Here is a 23,229-nt window from a genome sequence, read left to right on the forward strand (position 1 = left end):
GTGAAGAACGTTTACAAATAAAACATCTCAAGACATTACACAATTTAAAGATACTGTCCCTGCTTTATCTCATATCATATGTAAAAATGATTTAAAGTGAATAAGCCTAAATGTAACAAAACTATAAAACTCCTAAAAACAAAATACAGGAAAACCTCTTCAGAACCTTTGGTGTAGGTAAAAATTTGTTTACAGGACATAAAGAAATAGTAACCATAAAAGAAAAGATTAGAAAACTGGACTTCACCAAAATTAAAGAGCTGTGCTCCTCAAAAGATACTATTTTAAAAAATGAAAAGGCAAGTAGACCAGAGACTAAGGAAAAAAAAGTCTCAATACAGGTATCTGACAAAAGATTAGTATACAGAATATATGAGCCACCCTTAAGGTCAACAACTAAGAAGCCAAACACCACATTTTAAAAAATGACTAAGAGATGTAAACTGATACTTTCCAAAAAAGATAATCAAATAGCCAATAAGTACTTGAAAAATGTTTAACATCTTTAATTATCATGGGAAATGCAAGTTAAAACCAAACTACATACATATTAGAATGGTTACAATTCTAAAGACTGACCATACCAAATGTTGGCCAGGATGGAAGCAACTGTAACTCATATCAAAATTAAAAGTATAAAATAGTATAACACATTTCAGAACTGTCTGATAATTCCTCATAAAGTGAAAATACATTTCCATGTGGTTTAACAAATTAAATGAAAACATATGTACAAAGATATAGTTGAAAGTTCATAGCAGCTTTATTCACAATAGCCCAAAACCAGGTACAATCCAAATGTTCAGAAAAATAAGTGATGAAATTATGGTACATTAATTCACTGTGATACTATTCAGCAATAAAAAGAAAGAAACTACTGACACAGGCATCAACATGGATGAATCTTATAGATGTTAGGTAGAATAAAAGAAGCCAGGTGAAAAAGGGTACATACAATATGATTCCATCTATATAAATTTCAAGAACAAGCATAATATAGAAGAAAATACAGGAATAAATCTTGATGACTTTGAGTTAGGTAAAGCCTTCTTAAATATGATCAAAAGCACATGTGACAAAAGAAAAAACAGACACACTGGAATTCATAAAATAAAAACATTTTGTACTTTACTGCCTACCACCAAGAAAGTGGAAAGACAATCTACAGAATGGGAGAAAAGTACTTGCAAATCATAAGGGACTTGTATCTAGAATTTCTAGAGAACCCTTACAAATCAATAATAATGCGATTTAAAAATGAACGAAAGATCTGAATAGACATTTTTTCCAAAGAAAATGGCCAATAACTAGGTAAGAAGATATTCAACATCACTAGTCATCAAGAAAAAGCAAACTGAAAACACAATGAGATACTTTACAACCATTAGGTTAGTTACAATCAAGATGACCAATAACAAAAGTGTTTGTGAGAATATAAAGACAATGGAACTCTCATACACAACTTGTGGGAATGTAAAATGGTACGAGCACTTCAGCCTGACAGTTCCTCAAATGATAAGCACAGAACTACCATGACTCAGTAATCCCACTCCTAGGTACATACACAAAAGAAATGAAAATTTATATCCATCAAAAACTTATACGCGAATGTTCATAGAAACATTATTCATGATGCAAAAAAAAAGAAAGTAAAATCCAGGCTGGGCACAGTGGCTCACGCCTGTAATCCCAGCACTTTGGGAGGCCGAGGCGGGCAGATCACAAGGTCAAGAGATCGAGACCATCTTGGCCAACGTGGTGAAACCCCGTTTCTATTAAAAAAAAAAATACAAAAATTAGCTGGGCATGGTGGCGTGGACCTGTAGTCCCAACAACTCGGGAGGCTGAAGCAGGAGAATCGCTTGAACCCAGGAGGCGGAGGTTGCAGTGAGCTGAGACCACGCCACTGCACTCCAGCCTGGCGCCTGGCGACAAAGCAAGACTCTGTCTCAAAAAAAACAAAAACAAAACAACAACAACAAAAATTAGCAGGGTGTGGTGGTGTGCACCTGTAGTCCCAGCTACTCAGAAGGCTGAGGCAGGAGAATTACTTGAACCCAGGAGGCGGAGACTGCAGTGAGCCAAGGTTGTGCCACTGTACTCCAGCGTGGGGCCTGGTGACAGAGCAAGACTCTGTCTCAAAAAAAAAAAAAAAAATCCAAATGTCCATAACTGATGAGTGAATAAACAACATATGGTATACCCAAACAATGGAATACTATACAGCCATGAGAAGGAATGATGTTCTGATACATGCTATGACATCAATGAACCTTGAAAACATTATACTAAGTTAATGAAGCCAGTCACAAAAGGGCACATATGACATGAATACATTTACATGAAATATCTAGAATAAAGAAAATAGATCAGCAGCTGCTAAGGACTGTAGTAGGGGTAGAGGTAGTCAGGGAAACATGGGCTGCTAATGAGTGTGCAGTTTCTTTTTGGAGTGATGAAAAAAATTCGCAAATTGATTGTGTTGACAATTGCCCAATTCTGTGAGTAAACAAAACACAATTGAACTGTACACTTTAAGTGGGTTAATTAAATATATGGTATATAAATATCCGAACAAAGCCATTATTCAAAAAAGGACAAGTAGAAGAGAAGTTTTGACAGAGGGCGGAGTTGCTAGAAAGGACACAAAGGAAATTTCTGAGATGATGGACATTTGCAAAGATGACAGAAACTTTCTAAGTCTTAATAGGTTTGTGGATTATACACAGGTATAAACACTTGTTGAAACTCAAACCCTACACTTAAGAACTACACATTTCTCAGCCAGGTGTGGTGGCTCATGCCTGTAATCCCAGTACTTAGGGAGGCCAAGGCAGGCAGATCACAAAGTCAGAAGATTGAGACCATCTTGGCTAACATGGTGAAACCCCATCTCTACTAAAAATACAAAAAATTAGCCAGGTATGGTGGCACTCTCCTGTAGTCTCAGCTACTAGGGAGGCTGAGGCAGGAGAATCACTTGAACCTGGGAGGCAGAGGTTGCAGTGAGCTGAGATCATACCACTACAGTCCAGCCTGGCAACAGAGGGAGATTCCATCTCAGGGTGTTAAAAAAAAAAAAAAAAACTACACATTTCTCTGCATATTATTCATCAGTTTTTATCACTTCATCAATATTTGTAAAAAATATTATCATTTAATGGCATTAGAGATAGTAAAGATTCAGTGAGAATCGACTGTACTTTATTATTGTAAGCTCTTCTGAACTTTTTTAAAACCATAACTACTACTTTTTATAAAAGATTATTTTGGATATCTTTTATGAATAAAAGAAGATATACGCATTACTTCATATTTGCCTTTTCAAATTTCCTAGTCATTCAGCAAATTTTAAAATTCTCTAAAGAAAAACTTTAGAATTTTTATAATGAAGAAGCCCTTCCATGTGAGAGTCGGAACATTTTGCAGAAGCAGTAATACTTGAATTGATACTGAAGTCTCTCCTCAGTGAACTACTCAGTAGTAGCACGTAGAAAAATAATTAACTTGTTCCTTAAGAATATGTAAACTTTAGAGACTATGTAGTTAGAATAAAGCATTTTTATTCCTTATTGCTAAATGTGATGATGAACAACTCAACTCAGGAAGGCTTTTAAACAGGTTTCCACCTAGTTTCAGTATAATTAAGATATTCTGACCTGGTGGGGGAGGGACGCACTGCCTAAAACTCAACAATTTACAAAGCCTTGAGCTTGGGAGCTGGGAAAATGGTAATACAGCATTGCTTATAGGTCTGTAGGCTAGTGAGAAGTATATCTAAAACTTTTTGATATATTTTCCTCCTCTCAGATCACATGGGTTCACTGTCTTACCTGGAGTTATTGCAAAGCAAAAAAAAAAAAAAAAATTAGGAGGCCGAGGGGGGTGGATTGCCTGAGTCCAGGAATTTGAGGCCAAACTAGGCAACATGGCGAAACCCCATCTCTACAAAAATTCAAAAAATTCACCAGGCATGGTAGTGCACACTGTAGTCCCAGATACTCAGGAGGCTTTGGTGGGAGAATCACCTGAGTCCTGGAATTCGAGGCTGCAGTGTGCCATGATCGCACCACTGCACTCTAGCCTAGGTGACAGAGTGAGATCTTGTCTCAAAAAAAACGGGTGGAGTGAAGTGGGGGAATAATTCACCTCACTTGCCACCCCATCCCATCATAATCTCCTTCTAACACAAGAATTCTAACACAGATTGAAGAAAAAGAATACTGTCCAAGCAGGAGTATTTGTACACTGTAATCTAAGGTGTCCCCACAGGTTTATGTAGCCTCCTGGCCATTTCTTACAGGGAACTTTTATATAGTAAGTAATTCACAGGCCTAGATTCTTTCATCCTCCCAGAATGACAGCCTAGGACATAAGGGGTTGTTTTTCTATCAGCAAGTGAACACACAATCCTGTCTCCTAACTGGGTAACTACAAGGTTCTCTTAGAGTAGCTCCAGATCCAAGGGCAGCCATTCAAAATGGCTACAGCCACACATTAGTGAGATGGGGGGAGGGGGGTGCCAATATACCAATTGGACTTCAAATAGTATTAAAGATGGAGAGTCTAGAAGTGGTTGCTTTCAGAAGTTTGGCAGACTTTGTAGGGAGAAAGCATTTCCAGTTCCCTAATGGGTGGGGCTGGGGAATAAGTTGAGAACCAGAAAATATTCCAACATGGAGAATAATCTTGGTCTTATCTTAGGCAAATAACCTTCACAGTATCTTTGCTTCTGAGAATCAAAACTTCTCCTCACCAAGATGCCACCTATGTAAGGAAATGACAGAGTACACACTTCATCATGGCCATGTAAGAAAAAAGAACATCTTGTCTATGACAGTATGCAGATGATAACCCCCCCAAAAAGCTTACCTACAATACTATGATTTGAAAATACAAAGGAGGAAAGGGAAAAGAAGGAGTTCTCTTTTGCATATTTGGAGTTTGAAATACTTGGGGAAAAAAATCCATGTAGACAATAAGCAGAGCAGTTGAAAAGACAAGTCTGAAGTTCATAAGCAAGGTGAATACTACAAATAAAAATCTGGTAATTATCTGAAAACAGTTGATATTAAACTTTTTGAATATCCTATTGTACTCAGCATAATGTTTTCCTATGGATACCAGAACTCAGCAGGATACAACAGCAACTAGTCAGCATGCCAGCTGGTAATTTATAAACTGCTAAGATAATTTATAAGGAGCTAAGAAAGAATCTAAGAAAATGCTGTATGATAAAAACACCTGGGAAGCTAAATACATTGGCATTTAAAACTGCAGAGATGCTGGGAAAGGTGGCTCATAACTATAATCCCAGCACTTTGGGATGCTTAGGCAGGTGGATCACTTGAGCCCAGGAGTTTAAGACCAGCCTGGGGAACATGGTGAAACCCCACCTCTGTCCAAAAAAAAAAAAAAAAAAAATTAGCCAGGCATAGTGGAGTGTGCCTATAAGTCCCAGCTACTCCGAAAGCAGAGGTGGAAGGATTGCTTGAGCCCAGGAGGTCAAGCCTTCAGTGAGCTGTGATCATACCACTGCACTCTAGTCTGCATGACAGAGCAAAGATCCTGTCTCAAAGAAAAGGCAGAGAGATTTAATATGGAGGAAGCAACTTTTCAAACACAAGATTCAAACATCTCTTTGTAACGTAACACCAAAGAAACAGGATATGAATGTGCTAGGTGAAAGACAGCAACTTACCAGCTAAAAGAAAGGAAAACGAGTAACAACAAACTTTGTTTAGTCCATCTGCGCTTCTGTAACAAAATATCTTGTACTGAATAATCTTTAAACAACAGAAATTTATTGCTTACAGTTCTGGAGGGTGGGAAGCCCAAGATCAAGGCACCTGCAAGTATGACATGAGGTAAGGACCTGTTACTCATAGATGGAGGCTTTTATGTACCCTCACATGGTGAAAGGGGCAAAAGGACTCCATTCCCTCAAGCCTCTTATAATGGCACTAGTCCCATTATGAGGATTACAGACTCCCAAAGGCCCATTATATTACTACTGGGCCAGATTCAAGGGATAAGATTTCAACACATGAATTTTAAAGGATAACAAATAGTCAGACCATAGCAAAACTACATGCCTAACTCAGAGAGGAATCATATCCTTTCACAGCAACAAAATAAAGTATAAATTCATGTCTCACAGCAATACAAATACTGTAACAGAGAGAATTCAGAGAAGACACAAGGAATTAGGCCAGGAAACACCTCAGAGACAACACAGAAGAAAGGTACCTAAATGACAGGGATCTCTCTAGTTCTGAAAAATACAGATTTTTTTTCTGTTTCTTTAAGATCAGGGCTTGGAGAAGGCTTACAGGATCCTCCTAAATAGTATGATCAGAAACTAAGAGTATAGAGATTACTTTATACAGACTTTACAGACAGACAAGCCTAGCCAACTACACTTCTTAGGTATCTTAATTTCAAGAGACTATCTTAAGCTAAGCTAATTGCCACAGAAAAGGTAGTAAAATAAATTCTTTTAATTAATTATGTCATTAAAATCTTTAGGAAATCAGACAATTGATTAAAAAAATCCTCAATAAAACAAGAATAAAGACTTCAAATTAAGATCTAAAGACCTTTCCTATGATTAAAAATACACGAAATTTTTAATAGAGACTTGAAAATACCTATTTTGCTAGCAAGCTCTATACTTTTTTGGTGTTGCTGGATGTTTTATGGAGCGTATCCTCAGGAAAACTGAGGTAATGCTATGGTGGTAAAATCATAATATGAACATTAGATCATCTAGATCAGCCTGTCCAAAAGAAATATAATGCAGTCTACTTATGTAATGCTAAATGTTCTAGTGACTACAATTAAAAGCTTTAAAAAACAGATTAAAAAAAATATATATATATATTTTTTTAAATAGAGATGGCATCTTGAGAGGCTGGTCTCCCACTCCTGGGCTTAAGCAACCCTCCCACCTAGACCTCCCAAAGTGCTAGCATTACAGAAGTGAACCACCATGCCCAGCCTGAAATGAATTTTAATAATTTATCTTATAAAATACAATTGAAATGTCACTTTGATAGGTAAACAAAAATTTTTCAATTACCAAGATAGTCTCTTTTTCAAATCAAGTTTTAAAATCTAGTACATATTTTATTCTTACAGCATATCACACGCAAGTCAAACCAGCCAGATTTGGGGTACTCAATTGACACATACGGTTACTGGCTACCATACTGGACAATACAGAACTACATTTTAGTAGGATATAAAGATATATAAATTAAGCTTTCAAATATTCCTGTTTACTAGATTTTTTAAAATCATAAAATACATTTACTAGTTTAAAAATAACCCTTTCTGGCTGGGCGCAGTGGCTCACACCCGTAATCCAGCACTTTGGGAGACTGAAGCAGGCCAATCACTTGAGGTCAGGAGTTTGAGGTCAGCCTGGCTGACATGGTGAAACCCCATCTCTACCAAAAAATACAAAAAGTAGCCAGGCACAGGGGCCCACACCTTTAATCCAAGCTACTTGGGAGGCTGGGGTCAGAGAATTGCTTGAAGCCGGGAGGCAGAGGTTGCAGTGGGCCAAGATTGTACCACTGCACTCCAGCCTGGGCGACAGAATGAGACCCTATCTCATAAATAAATAAATAAACCCTTTCTGTTTCTTCATTCTCATATGTCAGCCCCCAAAATATGCTAAAAAGCAAAATATGATTCCAAATAACAGAATATAGAAGGGAACAAATATGGTTGGATCGCCAAAGTTTTAAACTACATAAATAATGGTTCATTCAAAATTTAAATTAGCAACATTTTCCTCCTCAGTTAAAATGCAATCCTATTACGCTTGAGACTTACCTCCATAAATTCATCTCTGCCAAAGCCTTTGTGTTTTTAAAATGAAAAAAGAAAAGCACATTTAACACACAAGGGGAAAAAAAACTATCCTACTTCAACTTTAAAGCTATCAATTATTAACTTTCATCAAACAGATCTTTGACACTATACTAAACCATTTCTTCACATCTTTCTGGGTTTGCCACATGTACTTATTTTTAAAAAGTAACAGCTGCAGTAAAATTACAAAAAAAGTTTCTTTATAGAATTTGATATTTTCATATTTCTTAAATTTTAATTTTCTAAAATGTTGCTAGTTTAATGCTTTCTGAATCAAAGAGAGTTAACACAACCAAAGAATCATCTACATTTGGGGAAGGGAAGAATAAATCCTAAATAAAAGCATCTACTTTGTTATGCTACAAAGTACAAGTTGTATCTCATAATTTTTATTTTAGATATATAACTTACAGAATTACATTACAAAACCACAGAAGTAGAGAGAATTTAAATTATTATTCTTTTTTCCCCTTCCTCTCTCCATTCATAAATTATTATTCTTACAATTTTTCCTCCAGACTTACTAGTTGGTGGGGTGGTAGGACAGAACAGGAGGAAGAGCACTAGAGCTTACTGTTTGTCATTTTACTTTATTTAATCTTATTTTTCAGAAAGGGTCTTGCTCTGTCACCCAGGCTGAAGTGCAGTAGTATGATCAAAGTTCATTGCAACCTTGAATTTCTGGGCTCCAGCAATCCTCCCACCTGAGCCTCCTAGGTAGCTAGGACTATAGAAACATGCCATCACTCCCAGCTAATTCTTTTCTTTTTTTGTACTAATGGGGTCTTGCTATGTTTCCCAGGATGGTCTTGAACTCTTGGCCTCATACATTTCTCCCGCCTTGGACTTTCAAAATGCTGGGATTACAGGCATGAGTCATGCACCTGACCTTTAATTTTTACTAAAGTCAGAGAGGTGTTTTTCCACCAGGATTGTTCTCCTAAGCGAACAATCTCTACATATAAATACATATAAAACTCATTCTCTACATATAAACCATTCCCATGGATCCTGAGTTTTAATGATTTTTAAAAGCACACACACACCCCCCTCAAATTTTGAACCGAAAAGTTCAAATTTTTTTTTTTGAGACGGAGTTTTGCTGTTGTTACCCCGACTGGTGTGCAATGGCATGATCTCGGCTCACTGCAACCTCCGCCTCCTGGGTTCAAGCGATTCTCCTGCCTCAGCCTCTCGAGTAGCTGGGACTACAGGCGCGCACCACCATGCCCAGCTAATTTTTGTATTTTTAGTAGAGACGGAGTTTCACCTTGTTGACCCAGGATGGTCTCGATCCCTTGACCTTGTGATCCACCTGCCTCGGCCTCCCAAAGTGCTGGGATTATAGGCGTGAGCCACCAGGCCCGGCCTTAAGTTCAAATTTTTTTAGTACTTCCACACAAGAATAAAGAGTGACTTAAACTTCTGCTCCTTTTATTTCTTCAAGTTCTTGTCAAAATCTCTTTTCTGAACATCTTTAAACAACTCTAGTAATTATTCCTTAGTTGTCAACATATACATCAAACACATCTGGTGCTCTGGGGTAAACTGTGAATAATTTGGGAACAAGCAATTCATCTATACCCACACCTTGCCTACAACAACTTTAATATAGTGCTTTGTGTATATTGGTTACACAGTAATTATTGATCACAACCATAAAAACAAATTCAACTTTGGTCTTACAAAATCTATACCAGAAGTTATCTTTATTATAAACTACTTCATCTTTGTAATATAATAACCAATTGAACACTTAACACTCCTTTACACCCTTTAGAACTGTCTATAAGTGCTTTACTTTGTCAGTCCTGCCCCAGCTTCATGTCCCACTATTTTTCTATCATGTACCCCCTTTTGCTTTATTTAATGGTCCCTCTCATTTTCTTTTCTCTAAGTAGCTATTTGCTCATAATGGCCTTCACACAACCTAACACTCCATTTTGGTCTTTCAAGATCCTCTTCTAATTTCATCTTATCCAAGAAACTTTTTCTACATATTATTTTAAAAGACTATCTCTTCCCAAAACTTCTGACCAGGTGATTTGCTCAAAACCTTTAAAATGTAGTAAACGGGTAAAAAGTTAAAACTGAAACACACATACACACACACTAAACCCACATAAAGTTATCATCATGTGGCACATCCAGCTTTCCACCTTACCCATTGAGTGCTCAGAACAAAAGAAAACCTTTAAAAGGACTTTCTAGGGAATAATCTAGAAAGTCCTAGATTCTGCCACCAGCTGTGTGTGAACTGACATTAGATCCTATTCTATGGGACTCAATTAGGCCAGATTCAAAATCTACATCCTGTTCCCTGTGAATTTCCTTCAAGCTCCTGTTGTCTATCTCCATCTCAATAGGAAGGGACCAAGCCTGAGAACAGGTCTATTTAAAGTAAAAATTATCTCAGCAATAAAATTATGCAATTACTTCAATAATTACCTCAGCAGTAAATTTTTTTTAAAGCTAAGCAGAGGTAATGTTCAGAATATATTTATATATGGTATTAACTCCAATATCTAATTGTCATATAATATAAATCAATTTTTCTAATTCTATTCAGACTTCTTCCCATGCCAAAGAAAGTGTAAAACTTTATATGAAAAATTGTTGCATTCTTGCCATGATGAAATAACAGAGACTACATTTACCCTCTTTCCTGAAACAACCAAAAAAAGATTGAACAAAATATATTAAATCATATCAAAACAATGTTCAAGACTTTAGGCTGGGTGCAGTCACTCATGCCTATAATTCTAACACCCTGGGAAGCCAAGGCAGGCAGATTGCTTCAGCCCAGATGTTTGAGACCAGCCTGGGCAACATGGAGAAGCCCCATCTCTATAAAAAAATACAAAAATCGGCCGGCACGGTGGCTTACGCCTATAATCCCAGCACTTTGGGAGGCCAAGGCGGATCACGAGGTCAAGAGATCGAGACCATCCTAGTCAACAAGGTGAAACCCCATCTCTACTAAAAATACAAAAATTAGCTGGGCATGGTGGTGCATGCCTGTAGTCCCAGCTACTCGAGAGGCTGAGGCAGGAGAATTGCTTGAACCCAGAAGGCGGAGGTTGCGGTAGGCCAAGATCGTGCCATTGCACTCCAGTCTGGGTAACAACAGCGAAACTCCGTCTCAAAAATAAAAAAAATACAAAACTTAGCCAGTTGTGGTGGCACACACTTGTAGTCCCAGCTATTCGGGAGGCAGAGGTGGAAGATCACCTGAGACCAGGAGGTCAAGACTGCGGTGAGCTGTGATTGCACCATTACACTCCAGCCTGGGCAACACAGTAAGACCCTGTCTTAAAAATTAAAAAAAAAAGATTTTAGACAACAGACAGCATTGGAAAAGAATTCCTGAGACTCAGGACATAAGTAAGGTAAACTCCATGACTGCCATCTTAACCACCTTGAAAATTCAGTTTCTGGGCCCTGTAAAAGGTGGGGAAAAGTGAGATACAGCTTTGTGTGCTCCCTGAATTGAGGAGATGAGGAAGAAAGTCATGGCAAGTCAGACAAGCCACATTTCAGGTACTCAATGGCAGTGAGACCAAGGTGGCTAGAGTTCATAGGACACGACCAGAGATAAAAGAACTATACAAAGATCTTCAGAGATTAGTAGATCTCCATCAAATATTTAGCTGGGAACTGATCAATGCATTCATGTACAGAAACTACCCATAGCCAGAGAAGCAACCACCAGGAAAGACTAGATGTAACCATGGCTACATTCACACAAGGACAGAGAATTACACCTATCCCCACCAGCCAGACTGGAAAAGCTAGTGTTTCAAGACAAATCAGGTAGAACACACTCTACCTCAGTAGTGGGGAATAGTAGTCCTAGGCTCTGCATTACTCTAGAGCAAATTCTTTTGAAGCAATTTAACTGCATACCAGAACAAAATTCAATATTTATAGGAAAACAGAAAATAATCAAACACGACAAAATAAAATTCCCAATGTCAGGTATTCAATCAAAAATTATCAGGCTTCAAGACCAGCCTGAGTCACACGGTGAAACCCCATCTCTACAAAATATATAAAAATTAGCCAGGCATGATGGCGCACACCTGTAGTCCCAGCTACTTGGGAGGCAGAGGTGGGAGGATCACCTGAGCCCAGGAAGTCAAGGCTGCAGCAAGCCATGATCAGGCCACTGTACTCAAGCCTGGGTAACAGAGTGAGTGAGATTTTATATATAAAAAAAAAATCAGGCACACAAAGCAGAAGAAAGGTATAAACAATAATGAAGGAGGGAAAATCAATCCATCAAAACCCAGAATTAACTCAAATGTTAGAACTGCCCATGTTTTTAAATTATTGTTTCCAGCTTTATCAAAGACATGTTTGAAAAATAAAAAACATCCAGCTGGTGAGACCACATGCTGCTGGCATAGTAGACCAGATGCTGACGGTCCCAACAGGGGAGCTCAGGGTTGCCCAGCACCCACAGTGCACAGGATGGCCTGGCAGCAGAGGGAACCAGCCCAGGAGGTCAGGAATGCAGCGGGCAGAGGCCCTGTGTAGACCACCTCCATTCAGCTCAGATATCTGCACCAGTTGCCTTGTTGCCTCCGCTCAGGATGAAAGAGGAGCTGAGAGAAATGCTCAGCCCACCAGTGCAGTGCCCAGGCCCAAGGCTCTGGAGAGTGCTCAGGTGGGTCTCCTGGAGCCATGGGCAGAGATTGGTGCAGAACCCACCCTATAGCATACACCTGCCACAGTGAAGTCCAGGGTGATGACACCTGTGTGTCCATGATGGGCCTAGGAAACCAGAACAGGGGCAGAGGGGCATCCCCCTACCTCAGATCCGGAGAGCTCAGACCCGAGAAGGGAAGCTCCGCGGCTTTGGTGGGGTGTGCTCCGCCCAATGTCAGGAGCCCTTTCTGCATGTGTCCACACAGATCTCGTCCCAGTGTGGCAGGAAGGGGTGCTGCTTAGGGCTGATTGTTGGGGACACGACTAGGTTCAGAGGCTTGAACTTCTGCCCCACTAGTTGTCTCCCTGAACCAGTCAGAGTGGGTGTCTCAGGCCCCTCCATCACCACAGTGGGGTCTTTTTGAGGCAGACTGTGCAGGGTTTTCTGTACCTGCAGAAGGAAAGGTGTCTTAGCTGGTCTTCCTCCAAACAGGCTCTTGCACACTCCAGATAAAACACCTTGTAAGTCTGTGCATTTTTATTCTTGTCTTGATAAATTGTATTTTTTTCTAATGGGGATTGGGAGATGAACTTAGTTTTTAAAAATATGTGGACTTTGGTTACAAAGCTTAGTCTTAATATATTCCATTTACATACAAAACTACCCAGTATGTCTAGCTTTTCCCTTCTGTCAGGAAATAGCTAAAATGAGCCTGATTGCTCCCTGTACCACCCCAAATAAATGAGTGCCTCACCTTGTGGGGCCTGAGCAGCTGCCTTGAGACCCTATGAGATGCACCTTTCCTGGGTGGACAGGCAGGTACAGGGCGTCCCACCCTAAGCCGTTCAGACAGGAGGAAGGCAGCCACAGCGACTGGGTTCAGGGAGGCTTGGCTGGGGCAACTGCAGGGAGGAAGCTGACTCATGTCCAGGAGCTGCTCTCCCAGCCAGGGACCAGAGGCTGTGCACTGCTACTAGGACAGCGCATCTGTAGTCAGAAAAAATATATAGGATGCTGGCTCCTCCCTGAGACAGATGAGGAAACTTAGCACTTTAATCTTCCTTCTGAGTGCTCATTGTGCATTAGACTATAGCTGTTCCACTGAGGTGTCATTTTGTATCCTGTGCCCTTGATGTGGGTTTTAGAGACTTAGCAGGAAACTCAGCACAAGGAGGAATTTGATTTTTTTAGAAAAATCTTACACTTTGAGGACATTGTGACAAGTAGGGGAAGAGGGTTTCTGTTTTGTTTTGTTAGCTAAACCTGAAGTATTAATTCCACAAACACACTATCCCTCCGGACCACTCAGGTACAGCTCTGCCAGGGACAGAGTTCTGCTATTGGGAGGTCAGTGCTGCAAAGGTCTCAGGTGGGATGGTGTGTTCTGTGCCATGAGGCAGTGAAAGGTCGAGATGGACGTTGTCACCACCGTCCTCAGCACTTACCACCCAGTCATACGCCAGGCCCACCTCTTCACAGCAAGGGACGTCAAGGAACTACAGTTCTGATTCTGAGTCTTAATTTAACTTTTCATCATCTTTTCCTATTTTGGAGAATTTTTTGTGATTAAAAGCAATTACTTTAAAATGTTCCAGCCAGTATCTCACAAGAAAAAAAAACTGCCAGACCATCCCATTAAAAGTTATTATAACCATATTCTTCTATATATTCAGAAGTATATTAAACTTCTGACTATATAGAATGCAGTTATAATAACTTTTAAGACATATTTTTAAAAAGCTCCAACTTCTGAAGATAAAACTATAATACAATGTAAGAGATAAAAAAATACACTAGAAAGGATTAACAGCAACACATGGCAAAAGACAGTATTAGTGAACTTGAATACGTAGCATCTTTCCAGAAGATGAGCAAAGCATCAGTGAGCTGTGGAACAATTTCAAGTGGCCTAGTATGTGTGTACTTAAGAGTCTCTAAGAAAGAGGCAAGAAATGGGCAAAAAATTATTTGAAAAAAACACCGGCTCCAAAATTTCCAAATTTGAAGAAAACTATAAATCCATAAGAAGTTCAACAAATTGAGAATGTAAGAAACATAGAAAAGAACAATGACACCTCAGAATCAAATTGCTTAAAACCAGTGATAAAGTAGAGAAAAAAGACATATACAAAGAAACAAATATGCTTGACAGCAACGAACAAACAAAAAGACAGGAACACATCAAATTTCTCACTGAAAACATAAGAGAGAAATAGATGAAATTGCATCATTAAAATATTTAGAAAATAAAAACTGCCAACCTATTAAATAGAATTCTATAGTCAAAGAAATATACTTAAAAATCAAAGCCAAAAGGACAACTTTCTCAGACATACAAAAGCTAAATAATTCATCACCAATACCACCACACTATATGAAACGTTAAAAAAAAGTATTTCAGCCGGGCGCGGTGGCTCACACCTGTAATCCCAGCACTTTGGAAGGCCGAGGCGGGTGGATCACAAGGTCAAGAGATCGAGACCATCCTGGTCAACATGGTGAAACCCTGTCTCTACTAAAAATACAAAAAAACTTAGCTGGGCATGGTGGCATGTGCCTGTAATCCCAGCTACTCGGGAGGCTGAGGCAGGAGAATTGCCTGATCCCAGGAGGCGGAGGTTGCAGTGAGCCGAGATCACGCCATTGCACTCCAACCTGGGTAACAAGAGCGAAACTCCGTCTCAAAGAAAAAAAAAAAAGTATTTCAAGAAGAAAATAATACCAGATGGAAATCTGGATCTAAAGAAAGGGCAGAAGAGACTAGAAATGGTAACTAAATAGGTAAACACATAAAAGTTTTTTCTTATTATTTCAATCTCATTTAAAGATAATTGACTATTGAGTTAAAAAATAATGTAGTATAGAGTTTATAACATATATAAAAGTAAAATGTATGACAAAACTAGTGCAAAGTCCTGGACAGGAGAAATTCAAGTGTGCTATTACAAGGTTCGTACAGTACATGTAAAGTGGTATAACCCTTAAAGGGAGGGTCTTTTAAATGATAAGTTAAAGATTTATATCTTAACACAACCACTAAAATAACAGAGTATGGTTTATAAATCAATAAATGAACTATAACAAAATCATAAAAATATTCAATAAAGTCAAAAGATGGCAGAATAAAGGAAAAATAGAAGTTTAAATATAACAATATTAATAATCACCTTAAATGTAAATAATCTATTTTCCTCAAAATCTCAAAAACATTATGTTGTATGAAAGAAGCCAATTACAAACTGTTTATTGTATCATTCCATCATAACGAAATGTCCAGAATAGGCAAATCCATAGACAGAAAATATATTAGTGGTTACCAGGGGCTGGAAGGAGAGTGAAATGGGGAGACTAATGGGTACAGAGTTTCTTTTTGGGGTGATGGAAATATTCTAAATGGGAATTTGGACAGTAGTAGTAGTTGCAAAAACCACTAAACCGTACTCTTTAAAAGTGTGAATTTTAGATTCATCCCTGTTAGCTTCACTCATAAAAAGTTTGGCCCTCTGACTTACTTTGGCCAATAAAATTTAAGTAGAAATTATGTGTACCACTCCCTAGGGGATGCTTTAAGGTATTTCAACTAGGTGTCTTTTCCATCTGTCATCAGTCTGGTTTATTCCAGATAGAGGCCAGCTGCTGGTCACAAAACAAAGCAGTGTAAAGCAAAGATGTATCCAACCTATTGCTTGAGATGAATGTAAATGTCAGCAAAAAATAAAACTTTAATTAAAAAATAATAAAATTGTTTAAATAACCCAATTAAAAGACAAAGACTGTCAGATTGTATTTTTAAAAGCAAGACCCAACTATATGTTACCAAACAGACAAACTTTAAAGATTTTTTAAAAGGCTAGGTATGATGGCTTGCACATGTAATCCCCAACATTTTGAGAGGCTGAGGCAAGAGGACTGCTTGAATCCGGGAGTTTAAGAACAGCCTGGGCAACACAGTCGGATATCATCTCTAAAAAAATAATAATTTTGTAGTCCCAGTTACTTGGGAGGCTGAGATGGGAGAACTGCTTGAGCCTAGGAGGTGAAGGCTGCAGCAAGCCATGATCATACCACTGCACTACATCCTGGGTGACAGAGTGAAACCCTGTCTCAAAAACAAAAAAAGTTAAAGAAAAAAACAGAATACAAGTAAAAGGCTGGGAAAATATTTAAGATGTTAACACTTCCATCTGTGAAACTGTGAAGGAAAAATAAATGTGCACTAATTTTACTGTTGCATTTCAAACTACAAAATTTATGGTCACAGTGTATGATAAATGCTTAATTAACATGAAAACAGCATTAAATTTGTGAGCAGAATTCATGAACAGAAATATGTTCCAATTGATGACAATGAGGTCTGAAACTATCCACAGTTTCAGGTATCCCCTGGGCATCTTGGAATGTATCCCCAACACATAAAGAGGGATTACTATAGCACTAAACAACTTTATTAGAAAAGAAAGGCTGCACAGACATTACAAGGTGAGAAGATATTACAGAGAAAGGTCAAGGACATTTCAAGACAGCTTAATATCCATTTCCCTAAAGACCATAGATGCAAATACACTCATCTCTCCATATCCTTCAGGGACTGGTTCCAGGCCAAATATACCAAAATCTGTGGGTGGGGACATCCCTTAGATAAAATGATGCAGTATTTGCTTATAACCTATGCGCATCCTCCTTATATTTTAAATCACCTCTAGATGACATTTAGTACCTAATGTAAACATTATATAATAGTTATATCTAGTTTTTATTTGTATTATTTTTTATTGTTGTGTTATTTCTTATTTTAAAAAATATTTTCCATCTGTGGTTCTACAAATGCAGAACTTGTGGATATGGAGGGCAGACTGTATTTCAAACAAAATTTTAGCAAACAGAAGCCAATATTTTACAAAGACAACCTATCATGATGAAGTGGGGTTTATCCTAAGAATGCAAAGTTGATTGAACACTGAAAAATCAATGGAATTTACCCTATCATCAGACTAAAAGAAGAATAACATTTATGATCATTTCAGTAGAGGCAAAAAAGCATTTGACAAAATCCAAAATCAGTTTTACATAAACTCTCAGCAAACAAGAAATAGAAAGGGGTGGGCTGGGCACAGTGGCTCACGCCTGTAATCCCAGCATTTTGGGAGGCTGAGGCGGGCAGATCATGAGGTCAGGATTTCAAGACCAGCCTGGCCAAGATATTGAAACCCCGTATCTACTAAAAATACAAAAATTAGCTGGGTACAGTGGCTGGCGCCTGTTATCCCAGCTACTCGGGAGGCTGAGGCAGGAGAATCACTTGAACCCAAGGGGTGCAGGTTACAGTGAGCTGAGATCATGCCACTGAACTCCAACCAGGTTGACAGTGTGAGACATTGTCTCAAAAAAGAAAAAAAAGAAATAGAAAGGGGTAACAAGTGCCCAGGAGTTTGAGAACAGCCTGGAAAACCTGGCAAAACCCTGTCTCTACAAAAAAGCACAAAAATTAGCCAGGCATGGTGGCACACGCCTGTAGTCCCAGGAGGCAGAGCTTGGAGAACCACTTGAGCCCGGGAGGTCAAGGCTACATACATCGAGTCCTGATTGCACCAATGAACTACAGCATCCTGAGTAACAGAGTAAGACCCTGTCTCTATAAGAAAGAAAGAAAAAGAAATGGAAGAAGAAAGAAAGAAATGAAAAGGGGCTGGTCACAGTGGTTCATACCTGTAATCCCAGCACTTTGGGATCCTGAGTCCTTGAGGCCAGGAGTTGAGTGCAATCCAGGCAACAAAGCAAGACCCTGTCTCTACAAAAATATATTTTTTAAAAAATTAGTCAAGTGTGGTAGTGCATGCATGTAATTCTAGCTACTCAGGAGGCTAAGATGGAAGGATCACCTGAGCCTAGGAGACTGAGGCAGCAACAAGCCATGATTGTGCCACTGCATTCCAGCCTGGGTGACAGAGCAAGACACTGTCTCACAAAAAAAAAAAAAAAAAAAATTCCTCAATCTGGCAAAGGGCATATACAAAAAAATATGCTTAACACTTTTTTCTTAAGATCAGAAAAACAGGTATGTCTATTCACCACTTCAATTCAAATTTATACTGGAGGTTCCAATCAGTAGCAATAGTCAAGAAAACAGAAAAAAAGCATCCAGATTGGGAAGAAGTAAAAGTGCTTTTATTCACAGATGACAGGCTCATCTATATAGAAAACCTAATGGAATCTAGACAAAAACAAAACCAAAAAAATCTACCAAAATAATAAGTGAGTTTAGCAAAGCTGCAGGACACATCAATCAATATAAGAAAAATAATTGTAGGGCCAGGTGCAGTGGCTCATGCCTGTAATCCCAGCACGCTGGGAGGCCAAGGCAGGCAAATCACTTAAGGTCAGGAGTGACCCTACTAAAAATACAAAAAATTAACTGTCATAGTGGCATATGCCCATAATCCTAGCTACTCGGGAAACTGAGGGAGAACTATATAAACTCAGGAGGCGGAGGTTGCAGTGACCAGAGATTGTGCCACTGCACTCCAGCCTAGGTGACAGAGTGAGTCCCCATCAAAGAAAAAGGAAGGAAGGAAGGAAGGAAGAAAGGGGGGGAGGGGAACAGAAGGTGTTGACAATTGTATTTCCATATGCTAGCAATGAACGATTAAAAATGAAGTTTACAAAAACAATACCACTGACAAATAATAAGTGAGAAATACACTGTGTTCATGGAGAGGAAGGCAGGGATTTAATGCAATCCCAACCAAAATTTCAGCAGACATTTTTGTAGAAATTAACAACTTGATTGTAAAATTCATTTGAGAATGCCAAGGACCAAAAATAGGTCAAAAAATAGAACAACCTTGGAGGCCTAACACTATCTGATTTCAAGACTTTGTATAAGGCTACAATAATCAAGGCAGTATTCTACTGGCATTAAGATAGACAAATAGACCAAAAGAACAGATTAGAGCAAGCCCAGAAATAAACTCATACACATATGGACAATTGATATCTGACAAAAATGCAAAAGTAATTAAGTGGAGAAAGAACAGTCATTTCAATAAATGGTACAGGAACAATTAGATGTGCATATTCAGAAAATGAACTCAAAGTGTATCACAGAGCTAGATGTAAAATTTGAAACTATAAAACTTCCAAAAAAAAACACAGGAAAGAAACTATAATCTTGGATCACCTAAAAATCAGAATTTGTAAAAACAATTTGAAATTGTGACTTAATCAAAATTTTAAATTTCTGTTCTTTGGTGGCACAAGACAGATGGCAGAGTTGAACACTGGGCAGCACTGCAAGATTTTCTTTCATTTGTGTGTGATATTCAGGAATATTTTGCCTTCAACACAGAAGGGGCAGTCTCATGGCTGTCCTGAGATGACAGTTATCAATAAGAGATTGAAGATATAAACATAAATTTTACCCATGCTCTTCCAAGGACCGTGCTGAAAGAGAATTTGTGGCAGTTATATGTCCATACTTTGAGAATAATTTTTGCGTGAGACACCGTCATCAGTCAGATCACAACTGTGAAAAACTGGAAATCCCAGCCTCATATGGCTGCCAATCAGACATTACTGATTCCAAATCAGGAGAGACAGCAAATAAACAAGGGAAAGGTGCCAAAAATAGTGAAACAGCTACAAAGGAACTGCACTGATGAAATTAAGGTTGTAAGCTGATAGGAATAAATAACTGCCACATACAGAAAGTGTTTGCTTTCAAGTTTTCTTACCTAAGGAGAGCAAAGAGAAGGGCAAACCAATGTTCTTTTGCCATAGAAGGAGCATCAGAAAGGTCACAGACTTTGCAAACTCTTCTCTTGCCAGTCTTAAAGATGACAGTAACAGTCTAGGCGCAGTGGCTCATGCCTGTAATCCTGACACTTTGGGATGCCAAAGCAGGAGGATCACTTGAACTCAGGAGTTTGAGACCACCCTGGGCAACATAGTGAGAGCGTGTCTCTATTTTATTTTAAAAAAGGAAAAAAAATGACAAAACAAATTAACAGCTAAGAAATTAAGCTGTCACGTTACTTCAGAAGAAGCCTTACCCATGGAACTTACTTTGGAAACCTGGATTGCTAAACTGGACTGTCCTTTGTAAAATGGTGGAAATAAAATCTTGGAATATCTTAATTTTGAATAGCAATTTTGTAAAAATGTTGAATCTTACTAGTCATTCAAGGATTCAGGCCAGAAATCACAAGGAAAATTCTATATACATATTTAAGTCGATTTCTTTTACTACAAGTATTTATTTTAATTCTTAAAAGCTGCTTTTTAACTTATTTCCACTTAGGTCATATTTTACATTATTAGTTTTTTTTTTGGGGGGGGGGGTTGGTGAGATGGGGTCTTACTCTATAGCCCAAGCTGGAGTATGAAGGCACAATCTTGGTTCACTGCAACCTCTGCCTCCCAGGTTCAAGTGATCCTCCTGCCTCAGCCTCCCGAGTAGCTGGGACAAGCATGTACCACCATACCCAGCTAATTTTTTTGTTGTTGTATTTTAGTAGAGATGGGATTTCATCATGTTGCCCAGGGTGGTCTCAAACTCCTGAGTTCAGGTGATCCACCCACCTCAGCCTCCCAAAGTGCTGGGATTATAGGCATGAGCCATGGCACCCTGCCTACATTATCAGCTTTCTGTTAAATTTGAGTGTTTGTGTTTAACTATGTACTGATCCTCAATTATTAAGAAATTCTTATAATTAATTAGCTTTCATTAGGTTACACTGCAGTTAACAACAACAAAGGTGCATTTCCTGGTGAGTAATGTCAGTTGTTGTTGACTAGCTATAGCACTGCTCCATGTCATTTTCACTCCAGGATCAAAGGTGAAGGAAAGTACCCTTTTGGGACACTGTCATTCTTTTGGCAGAGGAAGAAAGAGATGAAAGAAACTTCAGTTTTCTCTTATAAGACACATGTACCACACTTGCTTTAAGCAAGTTATATGGCCACGCCCAGCATCATGGGGGATGGAAAGTATAGCCTTGCTGTCTACCTACATCATGATGTATAAATCGATGTGTATACATGAATTGTAGAAACTTAGAGATCATTCTTCATCCTAATATTTGCATGAAGAATGTTAGGCCTAGGACAGGAAAGTGATTTTCATGGTATCACTTAACTGCACTGGGGCATATTTCTGATAAAGACCCACTTCCAGTAGGATTCATCTTTTTTGTTTGTATGAATGTGTTACAAATAAGAAGAAAGATGGGATAGCTCAACTTCATTACAGTCTATGTATAAATACCAAACCAAGACACTTGCCAAAAGTAAATACATTTTATCAACAAATTCACATTAATGCTCTTGACTGATGTTTTCTATTGACACCCAGAAAAATACTACTATATAGGCAGAACAAAATTATTTCTATTTATCCTTTGTCTCTTTTCTAATTGTCATGGGCATGTATAATGGTTTTAGATTTACTTAAAGGAGTAAACCTGGAATGCTCAAAAATAAATACAATAAAGTAAGATAAAACTTCTACTTCTTGAAAGAGACACTTTTAACAGAATGGTAAGCTGCCAGCTGGGGGAAGAATTTGAGAGTCATGTGCTTGATAAAGACTTTTACCTCAAACATACAAAGAACTTTCAAAACATAGTAATAAGAGAGCAAATAACCAAACTTAAAAAAAAAATGAAAGAAGATATACAGATGAAAAACACATAAAAAGATGCTCAAAACAAATAGAGAAAATCAAATTAAAACCAGAGATACTAATACCTAATAAAATGGCTAAAATTAAAAAGACTTATCATATCAAGTGTTGGCAAGGGTATTTAAGAACTGGAAATTTCATACACCTGTGATGGGTTATGAAAAAGTAAAGGCCCTTTGAAAAACAGTTTGGCAATTAGGCATACCATATGATTGGGTCATTCCATTCCTAGGTATTTGTCCAAGAGAAATGAAAGCATACATTAATGCAAAAGCTTATACACAAATATTTATGGCATTTAACAGCCATATTTCCACATGACGGAATACTATAAAAAGTATTGATATGTGCTATAGCAATGATGACTTTTAAAATTACTATGCTGAGTGAAATAATCCATACCAAAAAACTACATACTATATGATTCCATTTCTACAAAATTCTGGAAAATGCAAACTACAGTGGCTGCCTGGGGACAGCAAGAGGGATAATGGAGATGTTCATTTTCTTGATTCTGGTGACAATTTCACAGATGTACACATATGTCAGAATTTATCAGATTGTACAGTTTAAGTATGTGTAGTTTATGCCAATGATGCATCAAAAAATGTATTAAAAGTTATTTTTGTTATGATTCTAAGCCAGTAGCATTACATACCTTGACTGAGCACAAAATGGTGCTCTCCCACCCTAATAAACATTTGTGTGTGGGTGTATAAACATATATATATAAACATTTATGTATATATATAAATTTATTTTATATCTAAATTTATTTTATATCTAATATATAACAATTTTATTTTAATTATATATAATTATTGTATATATTATAATATATATTATATATAATGTATACAAATAAAATAGATGCCCTATATGTTTATATATATAATATATATAAATATAAATACAAATATAAATAAAATAGATGATGCCCTAAAGATCTTCTGACAACAGCACAGTAAGGAGGCACACAGGGTCCAGAGTATGCATTCCTAGCAGAACAGAAAACTAC

At 38.0% G+C, this 23,229-nt stretch overlaps 1 protein-coding gene and 1 pseudogene across 28 annotated transcripts in view; one reads left to right on the forward strand and one right to left on the reverse strand.

Moving 5' to 3' along the window:
- EVI5 (ecotropic viral integration site 5) overlaps window positions 1-23,229 on the reverse strand; it is a 237,987-nt gene that overhangs the window by 156,807 nt on the left and 57,951 nt on the right. For 4 of the 28 annotated variants that reach the window (XM_078332461.1, XM_078332460.1, XM_078332462.1 and 1 more), the window contains exon 3: window positions 7,843-7,868. The exons of the other annotated variants lie outside the window; for them this stretch is intronic. In XM_078332461.1, the coding sequence (XP_078188587.1) occupies window positions 7,843-7,856 (14 nt within the window). In that variant the 5' untranslated portion in view covers window positions 7,857-7,868. The remainder of the gene's footprint in view (window positions 1-7,842; window positions 7,869-23,229) is intronic. 28 annotated transcript variants of the gene reach the window in all.
- Window positions 12,299-20,504, forward strand: LOC103794566 (AN1-type zinc finger protein 1 pseudogene; annotated as a pseudogene).

Source organism: Callithrix jacchus, chromosome 7, assembly GCF_049354715.1.
Source record: "Callithrix jacchus isolate 240 chromosome 7, calJac240_pri, whole genome shotgun sequence".
Lineage (NCBI taxonomy): Eukaryota > Metazoa > Chordata > Mammalia > Primates > Cebidae > Callithrix > Callithrix jacchus.